The following is an 18,135-nucleotide window of genomic DNA, read 5'->3' on the forward strand; positions in this document are numbered from 1 at the left end:
AAAAGTTTCACCAATTTTTTTTTTGTATTTATTCAAAATACTTGAAATTAAATTTGTATTTTATCTTTGACGCTTTATAGAGTGAAAAACATCTTAAACATAGGTTCAGTAGTGTTTATTTTTAGACTCCAACCTATCGTTTAAAAATGGATTTAAATTGTCAATGAATAACATAAACTGAAGCTTTGATAAGCAAAGACAAAATCAGAACTTATCAAAGAACTATTGTTATGGTCCATTGAGTTTAAATAGAAGCTAACTTGAGGTTTGAAAGCACTTTATTGGTTTCAATTTATATGAAACATGCGCTGGTGCTCATTTTTGCAGCTGAGCAACTACTCTTAATTGTTCGGGGAACCTGCTATACAGATGCTCTACAGGGAGGACCACCTAGTTATTCATATCTTTATTTTATTTATTTATTTAATCTACAAGCAATATTACAGCTAACAGATATAAGCACTCCAAGATCAAATTAAAAAGTGAATAAATATAATATTTCAGTTTTAAATTTATTACGATTAAGATTAAAAAAGTCAATATTTGAAGACACTTCATTGAAATATACAATAGATCTTGATAAAGTTTCATTACTACCATAATTTTTCATGTGAGTTCTTTGGAATAAGAAGACTCTAGCTCTCTTAGACTTAGCGGGCACATAGATTGGTACCAAAGCAAAAAGAGATGAACATTTAATTTGGTAGCATAGTAAGCCTCTAATAAGCATTACACTATGAATTTTTCTTCTTGATTGTTACGACTTTATTCCAAGTAATTGGCATCTAGCCTCAAAACTAGGACTGAAATTCCAACACATTTTCTTAAATATATATTTTGTAAATCGTCTTTGAATCTTTTCAATCCGATCAGAATGAACTACATACATAAATAGGACTCCAAATAACATCTGGGTATTCCAAAATTGATCTGACGAGAGATATATATGTACAAGGATAATAACACGAAAGGATCTTTAAAATCTTTTTCATTTCGTTTTATCAAACCTACCAGCGAGTTTGCCTTAGGAAGCAAATAATCGAAATGACCTTTTTAAGAAAGTTGGGAATCAAGAATAACTCCTAAGTCTTTAATACTTGAAACCCTATCTAAATCCACAGATTCAATTGCATAGTTGAATAACAAAATATGAGATTTTCTGGAAAAAGAAACTTTTTGATATTCAATTTAAGGCTATTGCTATGACACCAATTGGATAAAGAATCAATGTCAGATTGCATAAGTTGACAATCGTGAAACTTTAGAAAATATTTTTAGATCGTCCGCATATAATAAGCATTCACAATAATTAAAGACCGAGACAATATCGTTAACGAACATTATGAAAAGGAGCGGACCTAGGTGGCTACCTTGCGGGATCCTGATGTACACTGGATTTCCTTTGAGTATGTATCTCCAATCTTAACTTGTTGTGTTCGACAAGATAAATATGACGATAACCAACGAAGAAAGTGAGAATGAAAACCAAAAATCTCAAGTTTTTTCAGAAGTGTTTGGTGGTTAACAGAATCAAAGGCTTTACAAAGTGAAATAAGTTAAATTGGTAACAGATGATCGACCGGATACAAAACCATGCTGTACTGCTGAAAAATATTCACTTGTATTATTCACGTCTGTTCACCTACTATTCCGTGTTGGTTGTTATATTTATATATTTTAAGACAATTTTTGTCTACAAAAATATTTGATAAGGTTACGTCAAGACTATGTTATAATAGCCACACTGCAAAAGAGATCAAGAGCTAAAATCTGTAGCCTTCCAAATGATAAGGCTTAAGTATTCGAAAAGCTAAAGTTTCCCAACTTGTATAATTCAATTTTGAAATTCAAAGCGGTTACCATAGTTGTATAACTAGCAAAAGGCTTATAAATATATTCATATAAAATGTATCTTACCATTTTGAACATTGTTCAACATCCGAATTGCCCCATGTGTTGCATTCTGTAAAAATTAAATTATAAAAATTAGTACACAAAGAATATAAAAAACTATTTCAAATACTTTACACATAGAATACAATAAAATAAAACATACGTCACACCATTGAAAACAACAAATCATAATAAGAAGACAAAGAATATTGTTTAAAAACAAAAATTAGTTATATAATAAAGACCACAACACAAGTCTCGTGTATAATACAAAAATTAGGACACACAGATTTTTTTTTTTTTGCAATATGAAAATCATTTATTTTTCATACTTTCATAATTTTCATTTTTTTTTTTTGGGTTCAAGAAAAATTGCATTTGGAAATGAAAAGTAAAATGATAGCAAGGCGCGCAGCAGCAAGTGATTGCAAAAAAGGATGTCATCAAACCATAATAAAAAGACGATTCAAATAAAATGCAAAATAGATGAGAATTAAAACAAAAGTATGTGTGGTGAGAGAGCTTGGTGCAAATCATAAAAAAATTGAATACAGAATCGGAAATCAAAAAACATTTTTTTTGGAAATGAGTGAATGTGTGAATTTTGGTTTATCCAGAGAACAACATCAAGATCAAGAAAGCGAAATAAATTTCTATAAGGAAAGAAAACAAAATTAAAACAAACACATAAAAGACTTAAAAACAAAATCCAAAAAAGAGAATAAATGTACAAGAATTTTTGTAATTTGTATTTTTTTTTTTTGATTTTTTGAAAATGAATTTTCTTTTGTGTACCGATGTGAGCCTAGAATTACTTTGCCGAATGGGCAAGGTACCCCCGCCACCGCTGCCACCACTGCCTCCAGTTCCACCCGACTGGCTGGTACCTCCAATGCTGGTGCGCATCTGATCGACTCCATCGTTATCTTCTAGGTCTTCATCGTCCTCTTCGTCTTCCTCTTCGATCGAAGAATGCGATGGCTCCTGAGTGATGTATTTAATCATGAGGAGGGTTTTTAAACGATTTAGATTCGGTTTTTGTTTGTTTTAGTTTAATTTTACAATTTATTTATAATCACATGAGAAGAGCAAATAAAAAAAGAGTGAAAAAACATACAATGAAGTTTCAAATTAAGCAATTTATGAGTATTGTCGCAGCAGCGTTAACATGTTGGTATTTTTTAAGACTTTGGGTTTTTACGTTCCTAAATTTAGACTTAAGTTCATACACACCACATTACATATAGTTGCGAGAGACTCACCAAAGTAGAAGAAGAAGCATTATAAGCTGATATGAACATTGTGAACATATTTTTGTCCTTTAAATGAGTTTCCTTAAAGTTATAAATTCTTTTCTTTGGTTAACACAAAAATACAACTTTATCTACCACCTACGTCATTCAAACTATTGACAATGCCAACGCAGAAGCGAGTTCATAAATAACAATTTTTTTTAAAAAATCCATAGCCGCGCCGACAAGCCGGCCGCTGACCTTAACAACTATAGTAACTCTGCAGAAGCTAATCAATGCAGCTATGCTTCCCCTTAGCAACATCGTAACACATAAAGCAGGAATGTAAACGGGAATAATTACATACATTTTTGTTATATTTTCTTCTTTCACAACCATCACCAACATTTAGTTAAAATTTGCATGTACCTAGAAAATGTAGATGTAGTTCAAAGCCTTGTGCAAGAATGGTAATTCATAACTTGCATTAACCTTATTTTTAATTGTTTTCAAGCAGGTCAGGGATTATGTTACGTTAAGAGAATGGTATAAATATGGGTATTTGATAGGAGCGCCGACTGACGACGCGCCATAATTCATGAGTGAATTAAGTTTCCAAAGAGTTATTCTTTAATTACCTTAGATGGCAGAGTTTTGAGGTCTAATTTTTCTTTTTGAGGAGTATGCAATTGTTATTGACATGATCTAGAAAATTAGTTTTCTTTGGGAGTCTAGTGAATAATTTGAAGTTACTATCAATCAATAACATTGAATTATAAATTATTAAATGGTTTTTGATGGATCCTTAACGCTACGTCAATAAGATATAAAAATGTGCTTTTACAGGGCTTATTTTTATAAACTTAAAATCAATATCCGTAATATTAGTAATTATTATTGAATGATATAATAGCCCTTGAACTTTGGGGATATTGACCTGTAGTTGCACTCATGGTTTTTATCGACATTTTTTATTGACTCTATTTGGAAGAACGCGCTTTCAAATTCTGAAAACAATGTTTAAAAGATTCAAATATAGGTTCACAGGATGCTCAATTTTAATTTTTTCTTAAAACTGCTATATTGACCCGTAAGCACTAATATCACTTAATACATCGCAGGATATTAAGGAGCCTATTTATCTTCCATCTCTGACAACATTACTCGCACACAGGAATGGTTGAGAGTTGTAAGTCACTAGGCCATGGTTCTTCATGTACTGTTGCGCCACCTAATTTATTTTATTTTTTATTTAACTTAAAATGGCCTTTGAATAAGCTTTTATTATTTGTAAGTTATTTCTATTTAAGCTGATGTAGTTTTTGAAACATTTTTGGTAATAATTCCATAGTAATGTTCTTTCTAGATTTGTATCTTGTTGACCTCTTATTGTTATTGATTTTACATGTAATCACGTTTTCTCCTTAGTGGGGTCTTGACTGTGGCTTAGCTTTTGCCAAATCTTAAATTATTTGGCCATGTTATTGCCTCCTGTTAAATTTTGTCGACAACTTTGAAGAGACTTGGGTTATGTACCTAAGGGTTTAGTAAGTTAAAAGCTGTTTCTTTCTTATAAAATTCAAATTTCGTTTTAGGTCTTAATACTTGAATATAAAATTCTATAGCAACTGGATTAATAACAGACACCCATGCCGACTTGATGCCCAACCTAAGAAACCTAATAATTTGTATCGGTTCCATCTTCGAGTACTTAAAAAGTCAAGTAAATAAAACTTACGAATCAAAATACCCTCGAATTCATTTATATATGTACGTACCACAAGAAGTCTTAACATAGCTCCTAACGGTTTCCTTTTTAAAATTAAATTATAATTACTATGCCTTTCCGTGTTATTGAACATAAATTGAGGCATTGAGAGCAGAAGTGGCGTAACCCCAAATTGTAATAATCATGGTTAAAGAAATTAAACAAAAACATTTGTTTATTATTGGTTTCATATTTAAAATAATGGCTAATAAACTTCAGCAAGACATATCTGGATAAATATCTCCTATTTTAGATCTTAATCTTGTCTGTAAATGTGTGATTTATTGTATTTTATGTGACTTTCACCACTTCTGCTTTCTGGATACAGAAATAATTTCAAAAAAGTAAGTTGGTTACACCAATAATTAAAAATACAAGTACTTAAATTTTGTTTGTATTATAACTTACTAAGTACAAAATATTAACAAGTTATAAGTTAAGACTGCTATGAAACTATCATTCTTCATCCTCATGTACGTATTCAATTAGGCTAACGTATCTGTCTGTAGAAATAGTTGTCAAGTTCTTATAAAAGTCCTGGTAACTCAGGCAGGGATTTAACCAAAGACCCCTTGCATGACAGTCCAACGCACTAACCATCATGCCACGGGTACTACGGTACTTTTTCACTTCACTTACGAGTAATTCATGACCTGTGATTAATGCAGATGTTCTATTTTAAATATCACAGTTTCAAAAAGCACGTCTTCGTTATTGCTGTACTTGTAAGAAATATTGAAGAAGGTCTTTTTCAAAAATTGAAGCCATTGAATTTTAAGCCATTCCACTTTCCCTTTATTAACATTAATCTTTGGATTTGTTATATTTGTTTAAAATTTTTTCGTCGAAAACATCGCAAATCCATCCATAAGAATAATTTTAAATGGATCCTTCTTTCTTGCCGCTGCTATAACCTTATACCAGTCCATAGGGCCAAAAAAGTCTTTCAAATACTTCTTTTGTTTTTCGATAAGACCAAAGTCTTGATCACAAGATAAGTAAGGGTGGCTAATCAATAGAAATGTGTGATCAATTTTATTTACAAGATAGTCACTAGACCACCACACTGGCCTGTGTACACTGTACATAATTAAATTTAAGGTACTCACAAAATGTTTAATATAAGTAATAAGCAGCTGCCCATTTCTTGATCCAACTGACTCATCCCAAATATACATGGATGTATGTTAGCTTTGTTCTTTATCCTATCATAGATACCTAAGCAATTTGTCCAAAGCTGCCTCTTATAATTTCACCCCTTGAAATGACTGGAGTTGGCAAGGTTTTTATAAGATCAAATGCAATTATGGAAGTGTCATTAGATTTCTTTGCTTTTGCTGCATCATCTCTAATGCCATTTCTAGCCAACTCCGCTTTTCTAAGATGCAGTTCATGTTTGATTTAGCTTACTGTACAATTTTGGTGCAGAAATGGCGTATGTACAATTTTGTGTAGGTTTATGAACAAATATGAGCTACGCCACTTCTGCATAGAAATGAAATTTAATGTTGGTCCTATTAGTGTAATAAACTCAAAATTGAAAAATGAGGGTTACGCCACTAATGCTCTCAATGCCTCAATTATTTTTGGTCCAACTTAAAACTTACGCAAGAAATGGCCTATTTTGCAAAAGTTTTATAAGTCTGCACCTGTGTCATTTATTGCTTTGAGTATTTTCTAAAATCAATATTGTGATAAACGAAGAAGAACTTATAAATAAAATTAGGTGGCGCAACAGTCCATAGAGAATCAGGACCTAGTGACTTACAACTGTCAATCATTCTTGTTTGCGAGTAATTGCAGGATAAAGGGGACCTACAGTTTAAATGCCGAGTCCGAACGGCTAATTTGAGAAAGCACTTTTTCATGACAAGAATTACTCTTGGAGAATTTGTCAATTCCTCGCAAGAGGCAGCACCCATGAATAAAAACTTTAGGTGGCACAGGCAGGGATCGAAGAAGGACTTAAGTCTTATTAATATCAAATTTCCTTAATTTGTATTTAAAACAAAATCAATAAAAACCTGAATATGTAGTTTAAATTGCTAAACATTAAAATGACAAAAAAAACTTTAAGCTTTCATCAACATGGATCTCACACTTTTTAAAAAGTCACAAAGTCTTAATTTTAAAAGGGTTTTCCAAAAGGGACGGACTAATTTTGACAGCTCTTGGCGCCCGTATTGTTTCTTTTACTTTATGTTAAAATATTTCAGTGACTAAAGACAAATCATCATGGCAAGTTACAGCGTCGGGCAACACGTGAACTGAAAACAAATTTAAAAAATGAGTGTTCTCTAGCAGAAAAAAGACAATTCATCTTTAGCGGTCAGTCTGATTTTTTAATAAATAAACATTAATAAATAAAATTGCCGAATTTAAAGCGACAAAAAACCACGCAAGATTTCTAAAGTACCAATGAATCTAAATAAAGTTTCTGTTTCGTATGGATTTTATATATATAATGGTTATGTCGTGCGGAGGCGACGGACGTGAATTGACCACCAAAACCGTGGGATTTGTCTCCATTAGACTTTTTCTTGTGGGACTTTTTTAGGTCGCATGTTTTGCGAATAAACCGGAAATTACCCCGGCCCTCAAAGACAATATACTCGTAATTGATGCGATCTGTCAAATTCAGTCTGATGCAAGCTCCAAAAAATAAACCGGAAACTACCGTCGCCTTTAAATACAATATAATCGATGCGATCAGTCAAACTCAGTCTAATGCATGCTCCAAAGTCATCGAAAACTTGACCAGCGAAGCTGCTTCATCCATGGCAAACTCTATGCTATTATCTTCTTAATTCCCAGTATTCGAAGATAAACAAACCTTTCTCAGGATAACATTTTCCTGGCTTGTTTTCTTTTTTAAAAACTCCAAAGCATGATCTTTTGTCGCTACGGGCCAACTTTGCCCTTCTATCTTTTTAAATCGTTATTATTTAAGAGCATCTACATCTGTGAGAAAAATAAACGGGTATTGAAGAGAACGCACCGAGGACTTGTCTATTAGAACAAAGATTACCCCCCCCCCCTTATTTGATGTTTTGTCTCTCCAACAAAAAACCTTAGTACTTAGAACTTAGAACAACTTTTTTTACGAAACTACACGTACGACTGCGTGGACAGGCTTACAAATCTATGACTGAAAGTCGGCGGAACTGGAAATTGTGATCAAAACGAAACATATTGGACATTCATTGAGACATGTTTGTTGCTGCAGATATTTAGAGATATCTGAAAAAGAACAAACAGAAAAAAATAAGTTGTTCTCTTAAAAGATACTTCAAATACTCAAGTTTCTTTATACCTCAATACTAAAATATTTCATTCAATAATTTCTTAAAAATAATTAAATATCAAGTGAAAAGGTTAAAATTTGGAATTATATTGTATAACATGGGTATCGTCTTTTCCAGTTCAGTTCACCAACTGTTCTGATTATGTTTCGATTAATTTCAATTCAAAACCGTCACATTTTAAGTTAACAAACGCAAAACACCTGCCAATATTTAAATCATCACTAAAAAACAACTTGACAGTCTAGACTTAATTCTCATCAAGATTTTATTTAAGAGGAGGAAGTTAATCAAAGGAATAAAACAAAACAAACAAACTATTAAAAAAAGTACAATAGAAAAAAAAAAACAAAAATCTCTTATTAGTTTTAACTACAAACACAAAATAAACAATTTAAAAAAAAAATAAAAAATATAATTATCATTAGCATTTTGGTGCTTTTCTCTAATCGTGTTATCTTTTATATTTTGTATGGTTTTTGTTTAAAAAAAAACAAAACGAATTAGGGATGAATTTAACTTTCTAACTCTTTTCATAAATTACTTTTTGGGTTTTTTTGAAGTGAAGGATAAGGGAACAACAACAACAATTTCAATTTCATTTATAAGGGAATAACTCTGTTGTGAGAAGTTTTAATTTTTTTGGTTTGTTTTGGTTGTTTTTTTTTTTTTAATTAAAATTGAACTTAATTGGTTAAAATACTCACTCTTGATAAATTCATTGGCGCTGAAACTTGTATTGGTGTTGGAGCTGGAATCTTTGGTTCGGGGGGAGCATGCCGCTCCTGTACAATATCCTCGTTCAATTGTAATATGGCATCCAATTCGACTTCTTTGCCTTTTGTTTCGCCTCGTTCATACCATTCAACAGTAAATGACCGTGATGCTTCATTTATTTTCGATACCACTGCTGGATGCACTCGGCCTACAATCAAAAAAAGGAAAATATATTAAAAATGAAATTAAATTAAACTCAAATTAAAAACAAAAATAAAAGACTTCTCCTTTTGTGCGGTGTCGGTGTTGTTTACCTTGGTCGTTGCCTTGGTTAATGTCACTAATTAAATATCTCGAAACAACAATCGCATTATTATTGCTTTTGTCGTTGTCCTGCCGAGGAGAGTAAATTTTTGTTAAACCTGAGTTCCCAGCCGTAGGTCGGCGGCGGCGGGTAAAAGTCGCATTTCTATTTACAATATCACACTTTTTAAATTGCAATGCTTCGGCATTGTTACCATTAAGGTCACAGGATATATCCTCATCTGCATCTCCGTCTGTATCGTCGTTTTGGTTTTTGTTGTTCTTGTTGACATTGTCTTCGTCGTTTGCGTTACCATTGCCGTCGTCATCGTAGTTAGAATGGGGTTTTTCAACTAAATCGCTTGATTGACGTTTAAAACAAGTCAAATGCTTTTTGAACCATGACGGCATGATGACGACTCTTCTTAAGACTAAAAGAAACAATTTCGCCGGTTTGACTACTACCACGAAAACAAAAACGAAGACCAAGATCAAAAGCAACTATTAAAACAAAGCCATCTCCAAGACCAAGAGTTCTCATTATTTCCCATTGCGCATCTCATCATCTCCGGGAATTGACTTTCTAGTGCAGATCCAAAAGCATATTAATTTACTAAAATAAAAATCTCGAATGAGAAGTTATATGAAGATATGAAGAAAAAACAAAAACACTTTGAAATAAAAAAAAAGACAACGAGAAGACGGCAACTATTGTTGCAGTAAATCGCATCAACTGCCGAGGCACTACTTTCACAAATTCAAATTATGAATATACATGGCAGCTAGAAGGTACAGAGCGTAGTGCTGAGCTGATGATAGCTTATTCACAAGTCCCCCAGCAGAACATGGCAAAAATTTCGAAAGACGGGCAACTAGGGCAGAAGATGAATGGATGGATGAATGAAAAAAAGAAAAATACAAAGTACTTTGAAGCTTGTGTTTCTAATCGAATTTCATCTTCACTCCATTAGATAGAGAGGTGGGTTGCGAATACATATATACACGTATCTACGTCCTCCTCAGGTATATACTCGTATGTAGATATGATTACTCAGCTAAGCTCGCTAAAAGTGAGAAGACACGAAGAAGACGGCTTCAACGACTTGTTTGATCGATAAATGGTGAAAGACTGAACAATATAAATTGGGTTGTTCCGAGAGACGACTTTCAAACTATGTACGTATTCCAACTGTCTCACTACTTTTTTTCCCTTTAATCACACGGAAGCAATTTTTTACACCGCACCGGTCGGCATTTTTGTTTGTTTGTATATTTTCATTATTGTAGACCGGTGGGTGATGTATGGTGGTTTCATCAACCCCAAATGCAAACCTATCAACCAACCAAACAAACGAATAAAATGAAACCAACAACCAACTAATCTTCACCCGCACTATATTAGGGTAAAAATAATCAACCTCAATTAACTGAATTTAATGGAAACAGAGGAGTAGGTATAGTTTTAATGCAGTGTCCGTTGCTAGTAAGTTGATGCGGTATTGGGGTGCGGAGGAGTGACGAAAATAACTAATAAAACATGAAAACACACCAATAAAAAATACAAAAATCTATAGAAAGGAACTTTTTTGAGATATTGATTTTTCCTGGGATAGTAGAAAATTTTATATAGTTTATGAATTTGCAAACCGTTAGCTTGCTACGTGTCTAGATACAGAAGGTTACTGCTTTATTTGGTTGACAATCATTCTGTGGAGTCTGTGCGAGGGTTTTCCATTAAAAAAAGCAAAACTACATTAAATTGGCTCAAGGCCAATGCAGAGAAAGTATATATCTATCTACCTACACTAGAGTTTATTTTACTTTGCAGATTATGGATGCAATGCGAATGAGATTGTGATGTGTGATAAAAGATAGATTTTGGTTTATCCGATGCAGAGGAAAGATTTATTCATACGTAGGGAGAGATAAACCTATGGGGGGTAAAAGCATGTTGGGGTTATATTAATAAAATCCTGAAAGAAGCCTTACACTTTATTTAAAATCATGATCATTGCTTATCCCCTAGGATAATATTCGTAATGCAACAAAAATTAATAAGAGTTCCACATTCATTAAGGGTTTAAATTCTCTCTTTAGACCTGTGCTTGTATTTTAAACTGCTGTAAGTCCTCATCCTATATGCTTTTGGATTTGAATTTAGAATCATCAACTGAAATGTCAATTGTGATATAAAATAAGCTTTAAACAGTAAAGCTCGAGCTTGATGTTAATGGCTTTTGAAAAGTTCTCGGGTTGTTTAAGTGTGAATTTGCGTGGCAGTTATACACTACCGGTCAAAAGTTTGGGACCACCTCTGAAATTTGAGAAATATCGAGTTTTAACCCCTAAACTGAAGTTTTAGGAAAAAAGTTAATACGTGAAAAATGTGAAGAGCATATTTAGGTGTAAATGATAGAAAAATATAAAATAGTTTTGTACTAAACATAAATTATTTATTTAAAAAACCAATTTAAGCTCTAAATTAAGTTTTCATCAAAAAACCTTCCTTTAAATTCAATATTTTTTTTTACAATTCTGGGCAATCTTCTTACAAGGTTTTGTATTTTTTCTTGTGGAATATTATTCCAGCAATTTTGTGGAGTTTCCCAAAGAGCAGATTCCGATGTTATGTGGTGATTCCGGACATTTCTGTCAAGCTCTTCCCATAAGAGCTCAATGGGGTTAATATCTATAGACTTCGGTGGCCATACCATTATTTTTATCATCTTCTTTTTGTTTCAGGTATCCCCGGCAAAGTTTTGAAGTGTGTTTCGGGTCATTGTCTTGCTGGAATACAAAACCTTCACCGATTAATCGGAGTCCAGATACCAAAACGTGGTATTCCAATATCGTTTTATAGACTTCTTTATCCATTCTTCCGATCACTCGTGTTAGATCTCCTACTCCATCGAAGGAAAAACATCCTCACATCATTACTGAACCGCCTCCATGCTTTACAGTTGGGACCAAAGAGTCTGGTAGCATCTTCTGTTCAGCACTGCGCCTGACGTACAAACTTGGACTCATCGCTCCATAAGGCTCTGTTGAAGTCTTCATCTGTCCAATCCTTATGGGTTTTGGCCCATTCCAACCGTTTGATCTTGTTTTGGGGTCGTAGAAGTGGTTTCCGCACTGCAACGCCCCCAAAAAGTCCAGGGGGGTCATTCCGTAAAACGATTATCGTCAGACGATATCGTTTCGACGATAGTCTCACTTCACGTAAGACGATAATCGTTAAAGTGATATCGTCAAAACGATAGCGTTTGCACGATAGCTAAGTAGGTATCGTCTGCTATTAATTCCCATTGACAACTAAGCAAATTGAAGCAAACAAGTTTCGGTGTAGTTAAGTTTTGTTACAAAATAAAAATAAAAACGCAAAAATATACAATGAATTCTGTTACGCATTTTTTTATATACAAGCATTAGTAATCTCTCTTAATTGTTGTTAAATAAATAAAACAATTGTAGTTATGGAATTGCAAAAGAGGACTTTATAATGATATTATAAACAATAATTTGCAAGACGGTTGTATGTAATGTATATACATACATTCAATATTAAAATTTGTTGTAATTATTGAAACTTTGGGGCGTAGGAACGATTTTTGTATAGCTCTTGCACAAAGCACTAATCCAAATTAGTTTTGGAAACATTAAATATTTTTGAAGCCAAGTTATGTTCCCTGTGGATAAAATGAAGTCTTAACTTCCTTCCCTTTGACCAAATTGGGTTTATTACTGCAGCTGATTTACAAAAATATAAGACATTAAACAAATATTTTCATATTATTGTTTTATCTTCGGCGGCAACAAATGAAAACACATAAAGTGACAATAACAACAAACATCACAAAATAATTGGTATGTTTATTAACAATACGTTTTTTGCAAATTTTCAAAATTTCCCATAGAGAAAAACCATGTTTAATAACATTTTCAAGCTATTGAACAAGCATTATCTTTCGTTGAGTTCATTTTGACATTTCAGTCATAGTATAATATACTCAACGAACTTATACTGAAAACGATTGAACGAGACGATAGTGATAAAGTTACGTGAAGCAAATTATTGACGATATCGTTAATGATAATCGTTTTGACGATTATCGTTTCGGAAATTACGGAATGACTCCCCAGAATGCCTTAGCCTTCGTTGTATCGTTGATACAGATAATGGTTCTTCCCGCATTTCATTGATCTCGGCGCGTATTTCTGGTGCTATTTTCTTCCTAGAACGCTTGCTTATGGTGATCATATGCTGTATGGTCCTGTGAACTGCTCCTTTGGATATCTTCAGTTTTGTGGCGATTTCTCTTTGCGAATAGCCTTCTTCTATAAGGGTCATAATCACAGTTTGCGTTTCAATAGTTAATTCCTTAACTGTTCCCATAATGCGCACTTTGTTTACTGGAGAAGATCACAGTCTCAAATAAATTTAAATTGGATCAAACCGAGCATTATATACAAAATCCTGAATATGCAGGTATTCAAATTGTACATTTTTTTACCCTTTAATATTACCCCAGTCATAAAAAAATTCCAAATTGAATGTAAAAAGTCATAAAAAATAAAAACTATGGGAAATCCAAATAGATGCCAAAAACCCAATACTGTTTTTTTTTTCACCTTTTTCACAAAATTCCTCATAATTTACAGAAAAGGATTAATATCTAGGGTTTTTTCACTTGCACCTTTTATGAATGGTCAAGTTAACAATGCAGGTAAAAAAATCCTGTATTCATTGATAAACCCAAGCGCCAGGTACAAATAAAGCAAAACTTTGAAGGTGGTCTCAAACTTTTGACCGGTAGTGTATATGAGATTTATAAGCGATAAAGAGAACTTAATTTGTTATGTTTGGTATTTTTTTTAAAGCTACCATTGGGTTTCATCACAATTGAAAATTTTGTTTCGAGATTTAAAAGTGATCAAAATAAAGGTGATAAGTTATAGATTTGTGTCTACTAAAAAATAAACACAAAGACTAAATGGCTTTAAATGAACAGCTGATAGTTGAATTCACATTTCCGAACATAGTTATTTCTGCGACTAACTTCTTTCCGAGTCTGACAGAGATTATCTTCTAAAATGTCTACTATCTGTTCTAATTGCAATTTTGCTATACAGCTTTCGAAAACTTCTGAATCCGTCAAGTGCGGTTTTTACTCTGGTCGTCATTTTCACAAAAAATGTGTAGAGTTATCTGAAGAGAATCTTAAATCATTAACTAATCGAAATCTGTTTTGGAAATGTGATTCTTGTTTGAAAATTAACTTCTCAGCATTCATCCATAATTTCCATAATCTTTCTTTAAGTGTTAGTGATATCAAAAACGATCTCAGTGCTCTCAAGTCATTGTTTGCAATCAATTCCTCCCACAAAAAAATATTGTAAAAACTCCTGAGAGAGTCACGGACTCATCCTCAATCACATCATTTAATTTGGACTCTCAAAATCTTGTCCTACCAACCCCATCCCTTAACACACCCTTAACCTCAGGTGTTCCTCAAGGTAGCCATCTTGGGCCACTTCTTTTCCTAATTTTTATCAATGATATACCTGATATTTTCGAAAATTATGTTCAACATCTATTTGCTGATGACTAAGTTTTTTAGATGTATAAAGTCCATTACGAATTGTCATCTGTTGCAAAATGATCTTCGTAAATTATCTGAATGGTACTCTGTAAACCAATTATATTTAAATGCCTCTAAGTGCGATTGTTTTTCTTTTTTGTCCTAATTTTTTCCAAATTATCTTTGAATATAAAATTGATAGCCATGTTCTGGATAGAGTTTGTGAAAAGAAAGATCCGGGGTAATTTTCGACTCTAAATTAAACTTTGTCAAGCATATAGAGTTTAGTGTTTCCAAAGCAAATTCCCTACAAGGCTTTATTAAACGCAATAGTTAAGATTTCAAAGACCCTTTTGCTCTTAAATCGCTGTATTCATCTTATTTCAGATCAATATTAGAATACTGCTGTGTTATTTGGAATCCATTCTATAACTTCATTCAAACAGAATTGAAACGATTCAAAACAAATTTACTAGGTTCGCAATTCAGAAATTAGGTTTGAACATCGAAACTCCATTATATGTCAACTTTTAGGTATGCAATCACTTGTAAATAGACGAAAAATGTATTCAGTTATGTTTATAGGTGATATTTTATCGTACCATATTAAGTGCCCATCTTTCATCTGAGTAGATCTTCTTTAAAAAATAGATTTTTATTGTATTTTTATTTTAATTGATTTTAAATTTTACAATACAATTTTACTATTGTCAGATTATTAATGTTTATTTTAATTTTATTACAAATATTTTGTTGTATGTAATACGCTATAAGTCCATCTCGAAGTATTAGCTTGTATTCGAAGAATTCGGTAGTCTAACTGTAGATTTAAAATCTCTAAATGACGTAAATAAATAAATACGAGGGTGGATTGAAAAGTTTCCGGCCTGACCAAGAGATGGCGCCACTAGGCCTACCTTGAGGTGGCGTTCTATAGTACCATCTTTAGATAGCTTGTAGGTATAGTGTCCGCCCGATCGTCATGTAAGTTTAGTTTTGAGAGCACACTGAACATGACGCCTCTGTGTTTTTCTTAAAAATGGAAATGTTTGAAAATCGTGCTGTCATCTAATACTTCTATTTGAAGGGGTTAAAGCCGAAGGAAATCAAAGAAGAGATGGACTCAACACTGGGGACATCCTGCCCATCATATTCAACCATTAAGCAGTGGGTTTCCGAGTTTAAAAAGGGTCGTGTGAGCACCTCTGATGAGCCTCGCTCAGGACGCCCTGTTGAGGTCACAACTCCAGATATGATCGAAAAAATCCATCAAATAGTGCTGGAAGACCGCAGATTAAAAGTGCATGAGATAGCTAAGACCTGTAAGATGTCAAATGAACGTGTGCAAAATATTTTGCACCAACATTTCCATATGCAAAAGCTCTGCGCAAGATGGGTGCCGCGTTTGCTAACAGCACCAGCGCACAAGTCAATCGTTGCGATGGCTAAAATCAACGATCTGAAGTTTGAATTGATGCCGCATCCTCCCTACTCTCCAGACCTAGCCCCGAGTGACTATTATCTGTTTCCTAACCTCAAAAAATAGCTTGGTGGTAAGAGATTTGCGGACAATGAAGAAGTAATCGAAGCTGTAAATGGGTATTTTGAGGAGCTTGATGAATCAGTCTATAGAGATGGCATTACTAGACTTGAACACCGCTATGAGAAATGTATCAGCCTTGGAGGAGATTATGTTGAGAAATAAAAAAAAAAATCTTAAAAACGTTGTTTTTCTTGGTCAGGCCGGACACTTTTCAATCCACCCTATTAAATAAATAAATAATCGCTCTACTGAAGCCTTTTCATTTCGTTGTATTCCTGAAAGTTTTATTTTTAATGATACACTCTTGATTCCAATTAGAAAATTTTGTTAAGAAATTTCAAATTTTTTGATGATGATGGTTGATTTTAGTGATGAAAACCAATTATAGCTATAACTAGGCCCCTTAGTTTATTCTAAGTTTCAATAATGACATTGTTCTCAATGAACAGCTGATTTTTTGTTTCAAAATTTGAAACAAAATCGTTCCACTCAAGGTGATCCATTTTTCAATTTTGTTTTTAGTTATCAAGTCTTACTTAAAATGCTTGATTTCAATAAGAAACATTGAACAGGTTCAGACAACATAAGGGTCTAATTATAGCTATCAATAAAAATTAAAGCAGGAGGAATTTGTAATGTTTTACGAGCGTTTATAGCAATCATTAAACTACCGTCATTAAGTAAGAGGTTTTTAAAACCGCGAGTTTCGAGTTTCAAACCAAAATGTTTTATTCTTTGGTGTTAATTTAGTGTAGTAAAAAATTGAAACGCCGTCAGTAAATCGAAATTGATCCTTGGGTTATAAAAGTCTTATATTTTTAAAAATAAAAAAAAACAAACATTCTACTGAAGCTATAACTAGCCCCAAGGGACTTGGGGTAAATTTAGACCAAGCCAACTAATTTCTTTTTAAGATGTTGTTAATTTAAAACATGAGACTTTACTTCAAAAAACTTCCAAACACATTATTGTCTAAAAAAAAAAACTCCTCACACAAAATACAAAAGTGTTATTTTGTATGTTAGTGAAATATTTCTTTTTTTCTTTTCCAATTCCAACAGAAATTTTTTTATACACAGATTTAACAACATGATCCAAAAAATAATAATTCACAGAGTAAAATAGTTAAGCTTGCAGGTAAATGAAAAAGAAAAAGAGGCTGGGATGCGACCCACACTGATAAACTTCCCATCCTGTCTGTCGATTTGTCTTGCTTAAAAGTTTGTATGTTTTCGTGTTGGGTTAAAAGAGTTGTCAGTTGAATTATTCTTAAATATTTTTAAATTACCAACAAAATTTTTAATATAAAGAAATAGTTTAGTTTGAAAATCTAGTTTTGTTAAATAGATTTTTAGTCGAAAAAAAATTTAGTAGCATTTCTTAAATTTTTACAAATTGGATGAATGAAATTAATTTGAGAGATATCAAGAACCGAACATCAATTTTTGCCAAATTTGCTTACTTTTTTTTCTAGATTTTATTTTTATTATGAAAAAATGTACTGTTGGATTTTTATTTAAAGCAACTACTGAATATCGAAAACAATATTTTCTGTGAAATAAAAAAATTGGAAGACAATATTTTGATTTTTGAAAAACTATTTGAGACGAAAGTAAATTTTTACCAATTTTTAGTATTGTTTTTTTAAGGTTTTTTTTTTAAACTGTTAATTCGATTTTTCTCAACATTTTACGGAATGTTGACAACAATATTTTTTAAAGAAGAAAAGTAGTTTAAGATATTGGCATTTTAAAGTTTGAAAAAGTTATTTGAGTCGAAAATCAATTTTTACCAAGTT

The 18,135-nt window shown here is 32.6% G+C and overlaps 1 protein-coding gene across 8 annotated transcripts in view; it reads right to left on the minus strand.

Annotated features, from left to right (window-relative positions):
- The window catches only part of LOC129948111 (kinesin-like protein Klp10A), a 103,111-nt gene that overhangs the window by 16,761 nt on the left and 68,215 nt on the right, over positions 1-18,135 (minus strand). For 6 of the 8 annotated variants that reach the window (XM_056058952.1, XM_056058954.1, XM_056058951.1 and 3 more), the window contains exons 3-5: positions 8,903-9,120; positions 2,689-2,877; positions 1,918-1,963 (exon numbers count right to left, since the gene is read on the minus strand). In XM_056058952.1, coding sequence (XP_055914927.1) covers positions 1,918-1,963; positions 2,689-2,877; positions 8,903-9,120 — 453 coding nt within the window. Of the gene's footprint in view, positions 1-1,917; positions 1,964-2,688; positions 2,878-8,902; positions 9,121-9,226; positions 10,330-18,135 lie in introns of those variants that run through there. The other 2 variants (XM_056058948.1, XM_056058949.1) reach the window with 2 other exon arrangements.

Source organism: Eupeodes corollae, chromosome 2 (assembly GCF_945859685.1).
Source record: "Eupeodes corollae chromosome 2, idEupCoro1.1, whole genome shotgun sequence".
NCBI classification, from domain to species: domain Eukaryota; kingdom Metazoa; phylum Arthropoda; class Insecta; order Diptera; family Syrphidae; genus Eupeodes; species Eupeodes corollae.